The 17,332-nt window shown below is 35.6% G+C and overlaps 1 protein-coding gene across 4 annotated transcripts in view; it reads right to left on the bottom strand.

Annotated features, from left to right (window-relative positions):
• The window catches only part of NAV3 (neuron navigator 3), an 832,636-nt gene that overhangs the window by 51,160 nt on the left and 764,144 nt on the right, over positions 1-17,332 (bottom strand). For all 4 annotated transcript variants that reach the window (XM_067009787.1, XM_067009786.1, XM_067009785.1 and 1 more), the window contains 3 exons: positions 15,610-15,633; positions 13,001-13,078; positions 4,044-4,127 (listed from right to left, as the gene is read on the bottom strand). In XM_067009787.1, coding sequence (XP_066865888.1) covers positions 4,044-4,127; positions 13,001-13,078; positions 15,610-15,633 — 186 coding nt within the window. The remainder of the gene's footprint in view (positions 1-4,043; positions 4,128-13,000; positions 13,079-15,609; positions 15,634-17,332) is intronic.

Raw genomic sequence — 17,332 nt, 5'->3', positions numbered from 1 at the left:
CCAGATTCCTTAGATATCTTTCAAGCCTTGGTTCCACATTTTCCTCCACATTCCTTCTTTTTCCCTTAATGTCTCCCATAATTTCCCTCCTTGCTGTTCACGCTCATGGTGTTCCTTCCTCTATGACACGAGGTCCTCCATCTCTCCTGAATTAATTTTTTTCATCCTCCCAGAGCCTGAGAAGGCTCCTCTCAGCCACCTCTCCTCTAAAACTAATGTAAACAGACCCACAGACATAGAAAACAAACTTATGGTTACTAAAGGGGAAAGGGGAGGAGGGAACAAATAGGAGTTTGGGATTAATATATACACATTACCATATAAAAAAGAGATAACCAACAAGGACCTGCTGTATAACATAGGGAACTATACACGATATTTTGTAACAGCCTATAAGGGAAAAGAATTTGAAAAAGAATAGATATAACTATTCTATAACTATATAATATAACTGAATCATTTTGCTGTATACCTGAAATTAACACAACATTGTAAATCAACTATACTTCAATAAAAAACAAAACAAAAAAACCACACAAAAAACCCCAACCCCCCCCTCCCCTGCGCCAAAACTAGTGTGAAAATGCAATGGTTCTCTGTGAGAACACTCAGGACATTGTCCTGTTATATTTCTAATTGCACCTCATATTTTCTGCCTCCTGAGTTATTCATACATGTCTTTTCTTTCTTTTATTTTTATCTGTTTATTTATTTTTACTAGGCTACAAGTATATAAAAGCAGTGTTTTGGCACATACATTTAGCAAGAGAATCGGTGTGACTTGGCATCTGGATACAAGGAAAAAATTTAGGACATTATTCAAGGGAGTGAGTTTGTTCTATAAACCTAACTAAAATTTTGATACAGTTTTCACGCTATTAATGTCATATGATTGTTGAAAATCACACACTGAAGCAGGAGTCTTGGATCTGAGTCCTAGAGTAGTTTATCTTTCTTTCTTTCTTCCTTCCTTCCTTTCTTTCTTTCTCTTTCTTTCTTTTAAAAATTCTTTTATTCTTTTTTTTTTCTAGTTTATCTATTTCTCAAGTAGATACCCAAGCACATGCAACCACCTTGGCCTTTGATTCTTCATGTGTTAGCATCCTACCTTGCTTCCCAAAATACTCATTCTTAGCTTTAAATTTTTCAGTGGTCCTTATCTTCACCTGAAATTCCCATATAGTTGAATTATATTTTTATCATAATCTGTCATCTACTAGAATATAAACTCTATTTTATATTATAACCGGTTATAAACTAGGATATAAGTATGTGTGTGTGTATTTCACTGCTGAATTCTCAGTAGCTAGAATGGTATCTCATACACAATAGAAATTCATTATAACTTTGGTGCATGACTAAATAGACAAAGGAACCTTGGAAGTCTAGAACAGAGTTTCAAAACCTCTGCTTTATATTCTCTGCTCTTTTTTCCCAGGATTGTTGGATCACCAGAGAACAATATGCCCTTTTATCTCAGCTCCCTGAAGAAAATGGCTTTCCTGAAATATGATTAATGTTATGCCCTCAGCTTTTAGAGAAATGTCTATTTGAACAGAGATTTTGTCTTTTGTTATTTCATGACCCCAATTTAAGAAATTTTACAATAAATTTGTCCTTGAATTCAGTGTCTGAAAGTTTGTCTCTTCAATCTAAATTATGCTCTTCTGGTCAGAAAATGAAAACTAAACGCGCCAAGCAATCTCCCTTTGTGCCTTAGCTTCCTTGAGATCAATTCAGTTCAGTGAATTTCTACTTTGGGGTGGTAATTACCTAGGCTCAAGCATCTTGTTATATACATTCCTCTACTGGTTTTCACTAGATTCTGTCATTGAATTGTGTTATATCATAATCCAATAAACTTTATAAGATTCTCAAAACCACTCTGGAAGAAAGCAAGTTATAAATCTCAGATTACTAAAATAAACATTGTTAAATAATATAATGAAATAAACATTGTTAATAAAATACAATGTTAATGTGAATGTTAAAAAACCTAATGTTGATAAAATAAAATAAGCATTGTTTTGTGTGTATACATATTTCAATTAAAAGAGCAACCATTCTACTTTCAGTTAAAAAAATGGCAAGGGCAATTGCAGACATCATGATATCTTCCAAGAAAACTTTACAATTTTGGCAATGTTACTTCAAGGATAATGTGCAATATAATTCTTTGTATTATGGAGATGTACTCTAAAATATTCAGGAATTTTTCATAGACATTATAAATTAACAAATGTATATATTTCCAGTTTCTATGAGAAATTTGCCTACAAATAAAAAAGAGCTGAAGGAAATATGGAGAAGCAAAATATATCTTGACTTCTTAAAGATACTGAGACTTAAATACTAACCATGATTTCTAGCAATATGCCTGGCATATAACCAATGATGAATTTGGTTTATCTTACATTTTTTAAGGAAAAAAAGGAGAGAAATAAAAAGAAAGGTAACATTTGTTGACTATCTACTACCTGTGACATATTACAGTATCTCACTCCTCAGAATGATTCTACAAGGTAGTTATTATAACTCCCACTTCTATAATGACAAAATTGAGGGTTATGAAAGGAAGATTCTCCAGCTCTTGAGAGACCTCATCGAGATTCAAACTTGAGGCTACTGGACTCCAACATTTATAATCTTTCCCATCTGTATGCCCTTAAAAAGGCCTTGTAATCCTCTTTGCTGAGTTCTTATGTTACATAATGAAATGGTAAATTGTATCCCCCCCAAAAGATTAAGACAAAATTTATGTGGTCAGAGGAGTTTGTTATCTTCTCTTTTAGAACAGGCTTGACAGGGATGGACAGTGTTCTCTTTCATGGGTAGGGGAGAGCTATGAAATAGGAGAATGAAAGATAAGGGCAAACAAAATACAGTTCTATAATTATACCAGGCAACTATAGGAATATTTGATTTTCTCTTTTGGTTTAATTGGACTGTTCAGTTTTTTGTTTTTTAACTTTTAAGAAAGTAGTAAACTGACAAAACTCAATAACACATGCTAGTTCTTTAAAGCCAAAGCCATACTTTACAGAACTGAAGCCAAAACTGAAGCCATCCCTATGGAAAGATATAGGAACTGATTATGAAATTATCCCAAACTATTTAGATGTGGATCTCTTTGAAAATTAGATGAAAACTATGGAAATCAGCTCATATTATGCACATATGCCATTTTTACAAATATTTCCACACAATTTTAGAGACTTTTTTTAGACACTCATCCAAGGACTCAGGTTAGGGCCACCAAATTAATGGCAGGGAGGTAAGTTACTGGTCATCATATGGAAAGTGTCCAGATTCTTTCTATCCAGTGTGGACCTTTTGATATTTCTGCCTTTGTGAACCAAATTCTCTGTTGCTTTATTTTTTTTTTTAAAAACCATTCCTCCTACTCCATAAAATCCTTCAGGTTTATTTGAAAGCTTTTGATGTAGCTTAGCTTTACTTCAAAGACAGCGTCCCCAGATGCCAACTAGTCTTGTTACTCCAAAATTATGCAGGACTGTTCCTTGTCTCGTGGATACTGTAACATAAGGCCCCTTACTTCACAGAGCCCTAACCTCTGTTTCAGGCCTTCTTCATGAGTATCTCAGATCACAGCCATGGTCTTTAACTGGGCTTATAGACCATGAATTTGTGAAAATTCTTGTCAGAGTGCAATACTCATCAACTGCGTTAAATTATTCCTAGAATATTCTAACTCTTCTCCTGTTTCTTTTTCTTAACATTTGGTATTCTTTCAATAGTTCCAGTCAGAAGTAAAATAATAGACTGCCTGAAAAGAACATGTGTGTGTGTGTGTGTGTGTGTGTGTGTGTGTGTGTGTGTGTGTTCCAATATAGGTTAATCTGGATCATAAGTCTTTAAATTAAAATCCTAAAAGAAAAGGTGTTATCTTGCCATTGTTCCAATTTACTTTAGAATGGATCCTCTCAGTATTATTTCTAAGGAGCTGCATCTCAGGTATTGTTTAAACACCCTATGCAACTTCCTGTCTTATTTCAAGCCCCAGTGGCAATTCCTGAACATACCTTCTGTTCCGCTGTCATGGTTAGACTTTGCAGTCGGCCAGTCATATTCCCTAAACTCTTTTCAAAAGCTGCTACGAGGTGAGCCTGTGAACAAAACAGAAGGAACATATCTTAAATGTCAGAACCTTATGTGAATGGATGAAAACGCTTCTCTTTACAAAATGCTTAATTTCAGGTATTCTCACTCTTTAAATACTATGACCGCCATGTCTGGCTTTCAGTGCTGACTCTCCGTTAACACAAATCTTCATCTATTATTTCTGAACTTCAGCTTAAAAATCAGTGTTTCAATCTTGACATTTAATGAGTTCAACTTCTGAAAGGGAATGGTATTTTGCAAATAAAAACACCTTCTAACTTGCACATCATGGAGGATTTGACACCCAAAATAATGGATAAAGTTCTGAGTTGCCAAGTTTTTAGACTCAAAGCCCAATAGGAGATCGTGGTAATAGTCAATGGACGAATGTTCCTCATTTTTATACCTGCATGATGACCTTTGAAGATATTGTTAGCTTCTCTATTGAAATGATGCTCTCCTCCAAGTGTCAGACATCTGCTGACAGCTATAACATTATCTTTCCTCTTTTTCTACTAACAAAGAATTGGATCGAAAAGAGTTGTCTTCACTTTCCAAACTCTTTTCAATAAAAAAGGGCTTTTATTCCTACTTTTTCCCCTTCCACTAAGGAAATGTAGGTAGGCCAGCTAGAAATAATATTCAGTCATATTTTATTTAAGTTTTTATGGCGCTGGGGTTTTATTTTAAATCTCAGAGAATTATACATATTGCAGTACATAACCATAACTCTTACGATTAAGAAGTATTTGAAAATTTTATTATAGTTCTAAAATAGGTCAGTTTCTATTGACATGCCATCATGCAACAGCTTGACCCACAGAATATTATGCATGAAGAGATGCGTCAACCTCTCACTGTGGCTTGATGTAAAAACATAGGTATGTTCTCCAATTTTATCACATCCATAAAAAGATACGAGTACAGAATGTTTTACAACCTACATCTATAATAAACTATGTGTAGGGGAAAATTTGGCAAAAGATTATTTTTTTGAGAGAAGGGAGTGAGAGGATGCAATTAAAATAAGTTGCCTTGTAACTCTACCAGAGCTGAAAGGCTGAGGTACCTATTATAAAATGGATCACAGGAGTCCTAAGAATTAGGGCGCTAGAAGTTTATTTCATTGTTAGTAACAGCCAGAAGTTTATTCCATTATTGGTAACAGCTAGAATGTACAAGTCCCTTCTATTAGCATCATGATACAAATGTGTCTTTGTTCCTAGCTCTGAGCTCATCCTGGGATGCCTTTGTTTTCCTGACACTGTAATATAGAGAAAGATAATTTTTAGAAGATGTTATTAATCTCCAGTGCATCAGTAAGTAAAACTCTATTCTTTCCCACCTAGCTACAAAACAGAAACGGACTCAAAGACATAGAGAACAGACTTGTGGTTGCCAAGGGGGAGGGGGTTGGGGGAGGGCAGGACTGGGAGTTTGGGGTTAGCAGATGCAAACTATTATATATAGGATGGATAAACAACAAGGTCCTATTGTATAGCACAGGGAACTATTCAATATCCTGTGATCAACCATAATGGAAAAGAATATAAAAAAAGGATTTCTATATAACTGAGTCACTTTGCTGTACAGCAGAGATTGGCACAGCATTGTAAATCAACTCTACTTCAATAAAAAAAAAATTTTTAATAACCAAAAAAACCCTACAACCCTCTATTCTTTTCTACTCCCTTCTCTCTCTTTCCGCCCTTCCCTCTCTCTCAGACACACACACATACACACGACCTTGGGAACCATACTCCAAGGTTCGTTAGCAGGTTTAATCGGATAAATAACACTCTTTTTAAAAAACAAATAGTATCTAATAGTTCAAAATGTTTCCAATGACAAGGAATGTCATTACATCAGACTTAGTATCCTCAGGAATTAGCATAAGGTTATGTCCCACTTTCTCTTATACTTAACCTTCACACTATGTTAAAGGTGAACAAAATGGAAATGTACAGCTCACTGGTTCATTGTCGCGAATATTCATGCACTCAGCAGCCAAGTCAAGAAAGAGGATTTGAAGATCCTGGACGTCCTCCCTTGCCCCTTCCTCATCTCTGTCCCCTCTCCCTTCTGAAAAGATAACCACTAGAGTGACCTGTGTTATAATTATTTTCTTGTTTCCCTACATAGTTTGGCCACCTAAGCTTGCATCCCTAAATACTATGTTTTAGCTTGGCCTATTTTTAAAACTATCCGAGTGGAATCACATGGCACGATTATCTTGGTGACAGTTTTCTTTTGCTTAACATTATGTTTTGAGATTCATCCAAGGGGTGTGCAGCAGGAGTTAGAATTTGCTGTAAAGCACTGCTCTGTGTGATTTATAATTTGTTTGTCCATGACGACCATTAGTGCTGATTCTAGTTTAGACTGTTAAAAATAATCCTGCTATGAAGATACAATGGGTTACTAAATTCTAAAGCTAAAATTGCTTGTTTTCCTCTAAAATAGAAGAACTTTGTTAATATTCACTACAAGAAATGCAAGACTCTACATAACATTGAAAAGTTTCAATTCTCCCAAATAACTGTAAGGTTTAATTGTTGGACAATGAGTCCTTGAATGTATATAACTTATAGAAAATTGCTTCATTTTACCAGCTGTGCATATTTTATCAGTTTAATAGGAATTAAAAATATGACAAAGAAAGCAGAACTGTGAAGAATATGCTGCACAAATATATTGCTTATATTTAGTATCTATGAGTAAATATAAAATGTTCACCATTAGAAGGTCAGTTTTCAATCTTTGGAAAATTGCTCTTCATTAATTATTTATAAGAACATATATAACTAGTTACAAAAGAACATTTTAATTTGAGTCACATTGTTCTCGGTGAAAAGTTTGTTCGTGAAATGCTGCTTTAAGTTTATGTCCCCTTGACTTAGTTTATCATAATAGCTTTGTTACTTTTTTTTTTTTTCCGGTACGCCGGCCTCTCACTGTTGTGGCCTCTCCCGTTGCAGAGCACAGGCTCAGCGGCCACGGCCCACGGGCCCAGCCACCCCGCAGCATGCGAGATCCTCCTGGACCGGGACATGAACCCGTATCCCCTGCATCGGCAGGTGGACTCCCAACCACTGCGCCACCAGGGAAGCCCAGCTTTGTTACTTTGAAGTTAATAAAAGGGCAACTTTCGCGCCAATTGGATTCATGGAAAGGCACTACAAATAGGTAAAATAAAGGAAGGCATTTATACCAGTGATAAACTTTGTCACCTTACTGGAGAAAAAAAATGGAATGTAAGACTGATTAAACTATAGGAAAATATATTGTGTCTAAAAACTTTATAAAATGATGACTTTAAAAGAACTGTGGATTTTTAAGGGGACTGTTAATCATACTTTACATGGTTCTGACTTTTCTCTTAGCAGCTGCGTAATTTTCAAGCCACAGTAAAGTTGTATCAATATGTTGATGAATATTCCCTACTTGTGTTAGGTGAAGTCTGTGAAGGTAATAAAATAGACAAGACTGAATATTAGTTAAGGGAAAATATTTTTAATACATATTGTCTTTAGTTTTGGAATCACATAACATAATCTGAATAGACATGTAAAGAACTGTGGTACTAAAAAATAAGATGGAATATCATTATGAAAAATGCCTGCACTGCATTTGTTCATTCAGAATTCAGTGACAGCCCATCAACCAAATAAAAAATACTCTTTACATACATGTATATGGGGATAGATAGATTAGATAGATAGACAGACAGAAATAGATGACTTTACACTTGAAAATCTATAGTTAGATGAACTGAAAATGACTCTGAAACTATCATAAATAAGATTTCACATTTCTTTTACTGTATAAAATTGTCCCTTCAGTGTCTGTCATTGTTAATTATGTGCAAAATAGTTTTCCCTTAAGGGAGATGCAGAAAAACAAAAGTAACTGCCAGATTATATAAAAATATTAAATAGAGCAAAGATATAGGACACAATCCCAAGGAAAATAACACCTGAGAGATGTGTGATTAAAAGACTTATGCCCTGAGGGCTTCCCTGGTGGCGCAGTGGTTGAGAGTCCGCCTGCCGATGCAGGGGACACGGGTTCGTGCCCCGGTCCGGGAGGATCCCACACGCCGCGGAGCGGCTGGGCCCGTGAGCCATGGCCGCTGAGCCTGCGCGTCCGGAGCCTGTGCTCCGCAACGGGAGAGGCCACAACAGTGAGAGCCCCGCGTAACGCAAAACAAACAAACAAACAAAACACAGATTATTGTCTGGACTCCATATAAATATAATCATGCTGCCAGGTCCAAACATGTGACACATCAATTACAAAAATAAAAAAACCCCAAAAAGCCCAAATTAAGGAAAACCAATTAAGTCCTAATAGAATTATTCATATATTGAGTAAAACTGAATAGCTGGATCTTAAAATAATTACTAAATAAACAATAATAATAACAGTTAATGATATTTTCTACAGAACCAAACACTGTAATTTGTCTTTATAAATCATGGCTATTACACTTCTATACAACAATAGTCATTGTAGTGATCCCATTTAACCAAAAAGTAAAAAGTTTACTTGTGGTCTGAATAAAATAATAAACAAAAGGCATATCTTTACCTCCAAGCAGGAAATGTACAAGATTAAAAAAAATTTTGGACTTACATTGAAGAAACTCTACAGAAAAAATTTTCAGTCTTATAATTAATTTAATTTCTGTACAAGTATATTAAAATATATACATATATTACATACATCAACAGATGTTAACCCATAGGCAATGACATGAAACACATTCTGAAATTTAAATGCAGTATTTCTTAGAACTGAGAAACCAAGTGTTTTCTCAAGTAAATCCTTTGGTGACTTATAATGGTGCACTGAATCTAAAGTGACATTTTAAACTAAGTGCTAAAGAGAATGAGTTCAAGATGGTTTGCACCTTAAAAATAATTCAAATTTCTCAATGTGTAAAGGAGATTATATCCTTAAAGATACAAACGGACATAAATATACAAGACTCCATCCCTAGTAATTATAATGATACTATTAAATGTTTAAAATAGGATTGACCTTAAATTTATTTTATAAACATTTACACAGGCATCCACTTACACAAGTTCTTAGTTACTGCAATAGTTTTAAAGTAAATTTTGATACACTGCTTTGTAAAAGAGTAGAAGATAATATGTATCTTCATTACCTGGATCTTCTGACTTTTATCTTTTGACAGTTTCAGCAATACATTTATCTGATGGTAAAAAGCTTTAAAAATCCATATCACCACCGAATAAAAAAAGCACTAAATGGTGAAATAAGATTTAAATTCCCAAGAAATTAAAAACTAGACATCACTTTAAAAAATTGTGATAGATCTTTAAGTGTTTAATTTTTAAACTTGAAATAACTACAGATTTGCAAGAAGTTTCAAAGAGAGTACAGAGAGGACTCTTGTACCCCTTTACTCAGTTTGCCTCAATGGTTACATTTTATAAAAGTACAGTATAATATCAAAACCAGAAATTCATTATTGGTACACATATGAAGATTCACACATGTAAATAACCACCTTTCAGCACCACAAAGCTCTTCCTATTGCTACCCTTTATAGTTACACCCACCTCTCAGGAGAGAGGTGACCACCTTCCTTAAACCCCGGCAACCACTAAGCTGTTCTTCATTTCTATAATTTTGTCATTTGAGAATGCTGAATAAATGGAATTATATAGTATGCGACCTTTTAAAATTGGTCTTTTTTTCACTAAGCTTAATGCACTTGAGATCCATCCAAGTTGCTGTATGTATTAATATTTATTTAATTTTACTGCTGAGTGGCAGTCCATGGTATGGATATATCGGAGTTTGTTTATCCATGGACCTATTAAGAGACATTTTGGTTGTTTCCAATTTTTGCACTATCAAAAAATAAAGCTGCTATGTACAGGTTTCTGTGTGGGTCTGAGGTGATTTGAGAATATTTCTAAAATGCATTATGAAGTTAAAAAAAAAAAAAAAAGAAGAAGAAGAACATACCAAATAGGATATATATTAAGCTCCCATCCACACGCAAAAGGTACTACTAATGATAACACAGATGTGGACAGGGAAGGCTGGAGATATTTGGATAGTTTTTCCAAGACTAGCACTTTTTAAACAAATTTATCAATTTGGCACCGATTTTTCTTATTTTATGTTTCTTACTTTTTTTTTCTTTATCACCCCCTAGGGAGACATTATAGATTTTTTTTTTTTCCCTAATTGTCCCCTTCCTCCATGGCCATTTTAATATCACAGATATGCTGGATACCTGATTATGTACTCTCTATATATCTGTGCTTTATGCATAGAAAGAGTACTTTAAAAAAAAAAAAAGTACTTTTTTTTTTCCCACCATAAGAAACACTATTCATGCTTTGACGGTCATATAAATGCCCAGCTGAGAATACACAGTCCATAGTCGTGAAAACACAACAGTGAACGGGCTTCCCTGGTGGCGCAGTGGTTGAGAATCCGCCTGCCGATGCAAGGGACACGGGTTCGTGCCCCGGTCCGGGAAGATCCCACATGCCGCAGAGCGGCTGGGCCCGTGAGCCATGGCCGCTGAGCCTGCGCGTCCGGAGCCTGCGCTCCGCAATGGGAGAGACCACAACAGTGAGAGGCCCGCGTACCACACACACAAAAAAAACTGTGAAAATAGTGTGGCATGCGTGACTGGAGAGAAGTGGCAGATAGCCAATGGCTGACATCTTTGTAAAATGTTTGTTATCTTTCAAAACAGTGGTGTCAAGTTGTCCCCCAGGACTGTCCTCCTATGTTAGAACTTGGTTCCTTCTGTGTGTATATGTGTGTGTGTGTGTATAAGCCTTTGCAAATGTGTACTGTATATATGTATTCAGGGGTATACAGAAGAACGATGTTGAAAGGAAACACAAGAAATCAATAACCAAGAATGGGAATGGGAATCTCAGAGGGAAAAACAAATATATATCTTTTATTAAACACTTCTTTTAATTTCAGTTTTTCTTTTTAATACAATATACATGTACATTTGTCACTTGGTATCTGTGGGAGATTGGTTCCAGGACCAAAATCCATGGATGCTCAAGTCCCATAGCTGGCCCTCCACATCTGTGAGTTCCACATCCAAGGGTTCAACCAACCATGGATTGTGTATGGTTGACCCTTAAACAACACGGGTTTGAACTATGCGGGTCCAGCTATATGCAGATATTCAGAAATGTGTGGATCCACTTACATGCAGATTTTTAAAATATCCATGCATATGTGGACCTGCACAGTTCAAACCCGTGCTGTTCAAGGGTCAACCGTATTACTTTCTAAATGGAGACAGTATAAACATTATTGTGTAAAACCCCAAATTCCATTATGTATAGCAGCCGTTTATTAATCCAACAACTGATATGTAAGTCCATGCAAGAGACATTTACAAAATAAAACAAAACTCTGAGTAATCATTCAAGACATTTATATCTTTACTATCCAGCGTACAGGGTCTGTCGTTGAGCTTTCCTCATTGCAGACAAACACAACCCAGTGTGTTCCGGTCTTTACACTGCAATATGTCCTCTGGGTACATATTCAGGAATCTAGACAGGAGTGCTTTATACTACTATAAATATAGCCTATAGTATAAAATTTACAGTGGCTTCTGAACTATTTAAGAATTATTCTTAGACAAAAAAACATGGGTTAAATAATACTGTTCCCTTCCAGTATTGTCTAAACAGTTCTCTAAAACCTGCTATTATTTTAAGAATCCCCTGACAACATCTATAAAAAATAAATATAACCAATCCCCAATTCACCTGATTCTCCCAAAGTTAAAGAGATAAAGTCAATTCAAATACAGTGCTAAAATAAATGCATTGTGAGTGAAATGACTTACTTATATACTGTGGAAGGTACTGGATTGGCCAAAAAATTCGTTTGGGTTCTTGATGGTACGGAAAAACCCAAACAAACTTCTTTGCCAGCCCGATATATTGCACAATAACTTTTATTCTGAAAATCTCTCTTATTGAAATCATACCAGTGGGCCCACATTTGCTCACTCTCGCTGTGTTCAGTTCTGTTCGGCAGATGGAAGAACTCCACGACCAGCAGAATGGTAAGGCAGGGAACAGGCCCAGAGCCACCCAGTGCAAGTGAGCAGACTGACGTTGAGTGAAGGTGTCAGGACATATGGCAAAACAGCGGGAGCTTCCTCACCCCTCACGGCTGCTTCTAACACTGTTGTTCCCTAGGGCCAGGCACAATGCCACAGATTCGCCTTTATTTCTACTCCTACTCTGACTATACTCCCTGGCACATTGAAAGATCTTCAGTAAATGTTAATATAATTGATGGGTTTTGCCATCATCATTTTTTGCCACCCTCAGCTGCTTAAACTGCTATAAGGAGGCTACCAATGTTTTTGAGAGAACTGTAGCTCATTTATAATATAGCTAAGAAACCCAAATTTAGAGAATTAACTGGCTGCTTAACTAATTGTCCAGTCAATTGTGTTGAAGGAGACAGGGCACAAGAATTTTTTATACTCCACAGTTAATCACTGTCAACCCCTTATTGTCTTGCAGCTGAAGAAAGTCTTATGTATGTGGGGCTGGGCGTTGGTAACAATAAAAAAATAAGAAAAGAAACAACACTTGTAGCTTTTACTAACGTTTCCAACTTTACATGAAACAAAAAGCCATTTTAAGCACATTGTGATTCCTCATCAATGTGGATTTACGTTTGATTACCCAGTGTGCAGGAAAGTCCCACTATTTAGTGACTTAAAGTCTGTATAATTTTGGACATTTAAAGTTTGTGAGTCTGTTACTAAAATTATCCCATTTACTATATAAACACCTGTTTTAATGTGTCAAAAAAATCAAAAGTGACTTACATTTGCTGAAAGTTGAGATGTGAGAGTGGCAACTTTTTCTTGTGATGCAACAAGCTCTCTCCGTAGTTTATGGATTTGCTGAATGTAATTGAAAAAAAAATCAAATCAATATGCTAGTAGATTTTAACTTATAACTAAGAATTCAATCCAATAAAGCCAATACTATAATTAGCTCATCCTACCCCCACTAAATATACATATATATATTTTCTGGGTCTGTGGGGCGCGGCAAAGCGTTGCCGCAAAGCAGGATAGAAAAAGCTGAGTCATCCATCCTGTAGCCAGTGCGCATGCGTTGAGATATGCTAACAAGGTTTTAGAGCAGTAACCAGTCCGAAGGCGACGTGTAATTATGCCTTCGATATGAACCAGTCAGAGACTTGCACAGTACCCCGAATCTTATATAGGCAGCTGCCGTTAAGGCTGCGGGGTCTTCCTTCCATCTTTCTCTAACCAAGCTGTACTCCAATAAAGTGTGATACGAGAAGAATCTAGCGTGTGGCGACTGTTATTCTGCTGGTCAGACGCAGCTCGCCATATGGGTCTTTTGATTTTTCTATCCATTTTTTTTGTACGTTTATTTTTATTTCCTGTACTTTGGCGACTTCTCAGAAGTTGTAGAATATCCTGCAGTCACTGAAATTCACTTCTGCAGTCACTCCAATTCAACATTTAATGATTCCATATTTGAAAATAATTTTATTGGCTGGAGTTTTAATTCCTAACACTCAGAGAAGCCTTCCCAGGTCTTTGTTATAATGCCCTTTATTCAGTGAGTTACTATGAGCTCTGGGCAGAAATACTGTTATAGATTATCCACAGTTTCAAGAAAGGGAAAAAATCAGTAATACTGTGCAAATGTCTAGATAAACCACCAACATAAATATGCTAAAATGTTTTCCTGTTTGGTTAGGTCCACACTCAAATAAAAGTGAACCAGAAAAAGATGAGAGTATATATCATATTTAAAATTTTAATTTAAGCACTTCCCATGGTTTAATCTGCAGGTTTCACGTTTCCATGAAATATAAACAGTGATTAGTAAGGTTAAGATATTTATAAGCAACTGAGACTAAGTCTACAAGTATACTTCTGGTCTCAAGGGATTTTAGTTACATAGGTGCCAAACATTCTACTCTGATGATTCTCATTTCTTCAAAAACAAGTCTTCTATTGTTGTAGTTAGACTTTCAAAACACTACCTTAGTTTGAAAGAGCATTCTTGATACAGTTCATTAACTGTCTTTTTTTTTTTTTCCTACCCATTAGATTTTTATGGAGAAGAAATGGTGGTAAATACTGAAAAGACACTAAAAAAGAACTAAACTTTATACTGGAATTAGAGACAGGGGACATTTACATAATTTTAGTAAATGTGATTCCATTTGACTCCTGTCCTTTAAAAAAAGAGATACACCCAGACCCAAAGAGCATTTGAGCTGCATTCAAATGATGATGACCTCAAATGGTTCCAGAAAGCAGATAACATCTATTTTATTCTTAAAACAATACAAATTCAAAGAGGCTTTCTCAAATTAATAGTCTCTATTACATGATCAGATTTCCTTTAAAATAGAATCTAGGAAATCTTAAAGTAATATAAATCATTTAAAAAGAACCATGACCTACTCTGGGGCATAAATAATTAAAGGAGAGGTGGATAACTACTAAAACGGCAAACAGATGTGGTAGTTCTATGCCTTAGTAGCTATACGTATTGTGGTTGATGGTAGAATTTTGCCATGTCCGTGAGATGTAAATACTTTAGGTTTTTCAAAACCGTATTTACTCTTTGGTCTAGCAATTATAAAGATAAAATTGATATAATTTACACTTTTTCAATTTTTTAAAAATACAGCACAAATTTTACTTTAAAAGGCTAATAAAATAAAACTTCAAAGGGAAGAGTTCCTTTGCAGAGGCTGTTACCAATGCATTTTTCTTTGCTCATGGTAAAACCAATCAAATAGTCATGAGCACACCTTGAATAAAGGCCTAATTAAAGTCTTCCTGCTCTCCTTGGCCAGGACAACTCTTATACAAAGGGAAAGAAAAATAATGTTCTCTCCAGGCTGAAATCTGATTTGTATGTGATTGAGATGAAATATTTGTGAAATGTGCGTGATTAGAACAATATACTACACTAGACATCAAGTGATTAGAAGCAGCAAAGTCCTGGCACCAAATAATAGATGGGCTGGGATACTGGTAAATTGTGTTGTGGCGGTCTAGTGCCTCAAATTCAATACTTGCCTTAATCCTATGCACTTAGTCTAACAGGCAGTGGGGGAAGAGACTATAAATATAATAGACCACACATTGATTCATTCATCCATCAAAGATTTGTAAGTGCTTACTACTAGAGACAACTTATTAGATGTTGAGTTAAGACTCCAAGCTAGAACGTGAGAAGAGTTTGCTTCTAAAAACTTCGTTTCATTTTCTTTTAAGAGGAAATATCCAAGACCGTTTATCACTAGCTGGGTCACTTCTATTAGCAGTGTTGGAGAGTTATGGGTTGTATCACAGAGCCCTCCAGTGGTCGAAACACTCATTTCATCATAAATGTAAACGAAAAGTCAAATGTAAAAATGCTACAAGGTTTTTACCTCTGAATGAGCCTTTTCTTCAGCCTGTAAAAGAAAAAAAGGAAAAAGAATTTAACTATAAATAATTAGTGTCAATTCATTCTACACGTATAAAAGAATAAAATAATTATACTGTGTATTTAGAATGTTATTTTGGTCTAACATAAGAACATGGTAAAATATATGATATTATTAAATTAAAACAGTAAAAACAGGAACCTGTAGGACAGCAAATGAATATTTCGTTACATAAACCTAATGGTATTTTAAAAATATCAGTTATTTGATTTATGGATATATACTATGTCTTGAAAGCAAAGGATAGAATTAAAAAATGGTGTTACCCTAAGATCCAGACCATAAACAACAAAAAGAAAAGTTATAAAATTATACTTTTAAAAAGATGAGTGCAGAAAAAAATAATAGAGTAGATCCTTTTTTCATACAGATTTTAGGGAATTTATATTCTATGAAGTTACACAGATTTTTAGCCAAGACCTAGGAGTCGGAATTTTATTCTGTGATATATAGATCATAAAGAATGCCAAATAAGACTAGAGGAAAAATATTGACCTGTACTGACAACCACAGAAAATCTGCTGATTAGTTTCTATTTTACTTGCTTTTCTTAATGATCATTAAATAAGTTTATTGGGCTCCAAGTCAGCAAAACATTAAAACCCCCAGTGGTAAGGCGGTGATAAAAGTGGTTGACAAACATCGGCTCCACAGATAATGGAAATGACACTGCTGTAGGACCTCGAGGGGTGGTTTGGCCTCAGCTGTTCTAGAAAACTCCTAGCTCTGGTTTTCTTCTTCACGTTGGGCTGCAAAATGCCAGAAGATGAATTATGTGCGCCATTGTATTTGGGAAGCTCCCTCATTCTGGAAAAAGCTGGATAATGCATAATATTGCTGAACATTACAAGTCTGAACATTACACGTCTGTTCATTGCCTTGAACAGATCCAAAGCTGACAAACAATCTCCTATCTCCTATCTCTCCTTTTGAGACATTTCCTGATTAATTGATGCAGACGTACCTAAACCATTTTTTATCTCTTCTTTTCCTCCAGAAAACGTAAACTAAAACAATGTAAAATAACCCTCAGGATATTTTTTATGCATAAACATATCTTTTACACTGGATTTTTTTCTATCCTATATTTTCTTTATTCTTAAAAATATGTATAGTTATTAATATAGTGGTTAAATGAAGAGTGGTTAAATAGTAGAATCCTAATAGCCTTTATAAGAAAACTGTTTTTTTTTTCTTTTTCTTTTTTTTTTTTTTTTTTTTTTTTGCTGTACGAGGGCCTCTCACTGTTGCGGCCCCTCCCGTTGTGGAGCACAGGCTCCGGACGCGCAGGCTCAGCGGCCATGGCTCACGGGCCCAGCCGCTTGGCGGGCGGCATGTGGGATCTCCCCGGACCGGGGCATGAACCCGTGTGTCCCCTGCATCGGCAAGCAGACTCTCAACCACTGCGCCACCAGGGAAACCCAGAAAACTGTTTTAAAAACAAATTCTGATGTAAAGCTTTAATGTTTTATATCTCAAGTTTTTAAAGTGAAGATTCAATATTTTTAAGTTATAATAATTTCAATGTTTCATATAAAGTTTGATTTTTGAATCAGACAGAATGAAGGAATTTTAAGATAAAAATTTCATGGATCAAAAGCTGGAGGTTGGGCTTCCCTGGTGGCGCAGTGGTTGAGAGTCCGCCTGCCGATGCAGGAGACACGGG

The sequence above is a fragment of the Kogia breviceps genome, chromosome 12, assembly GCF_026419965.1.
Source record: "Kogia breviceps isolate mKogBre1 chromosome 12, mKogBre1 haplotype 1, whole genome shotgun sequence".
Taxonomy (NCBI): domain Eukaryota; kingdom Metazoa; phylum Chordata; class Mammalia; order Artiodactyla; family Physeteridae; genus Kogia; species Kogia breviceps.
Note: the sequence above shows the minus strand (reverse complement) of the source record. Positions and strands in the feature narration are given on the sequence as shown.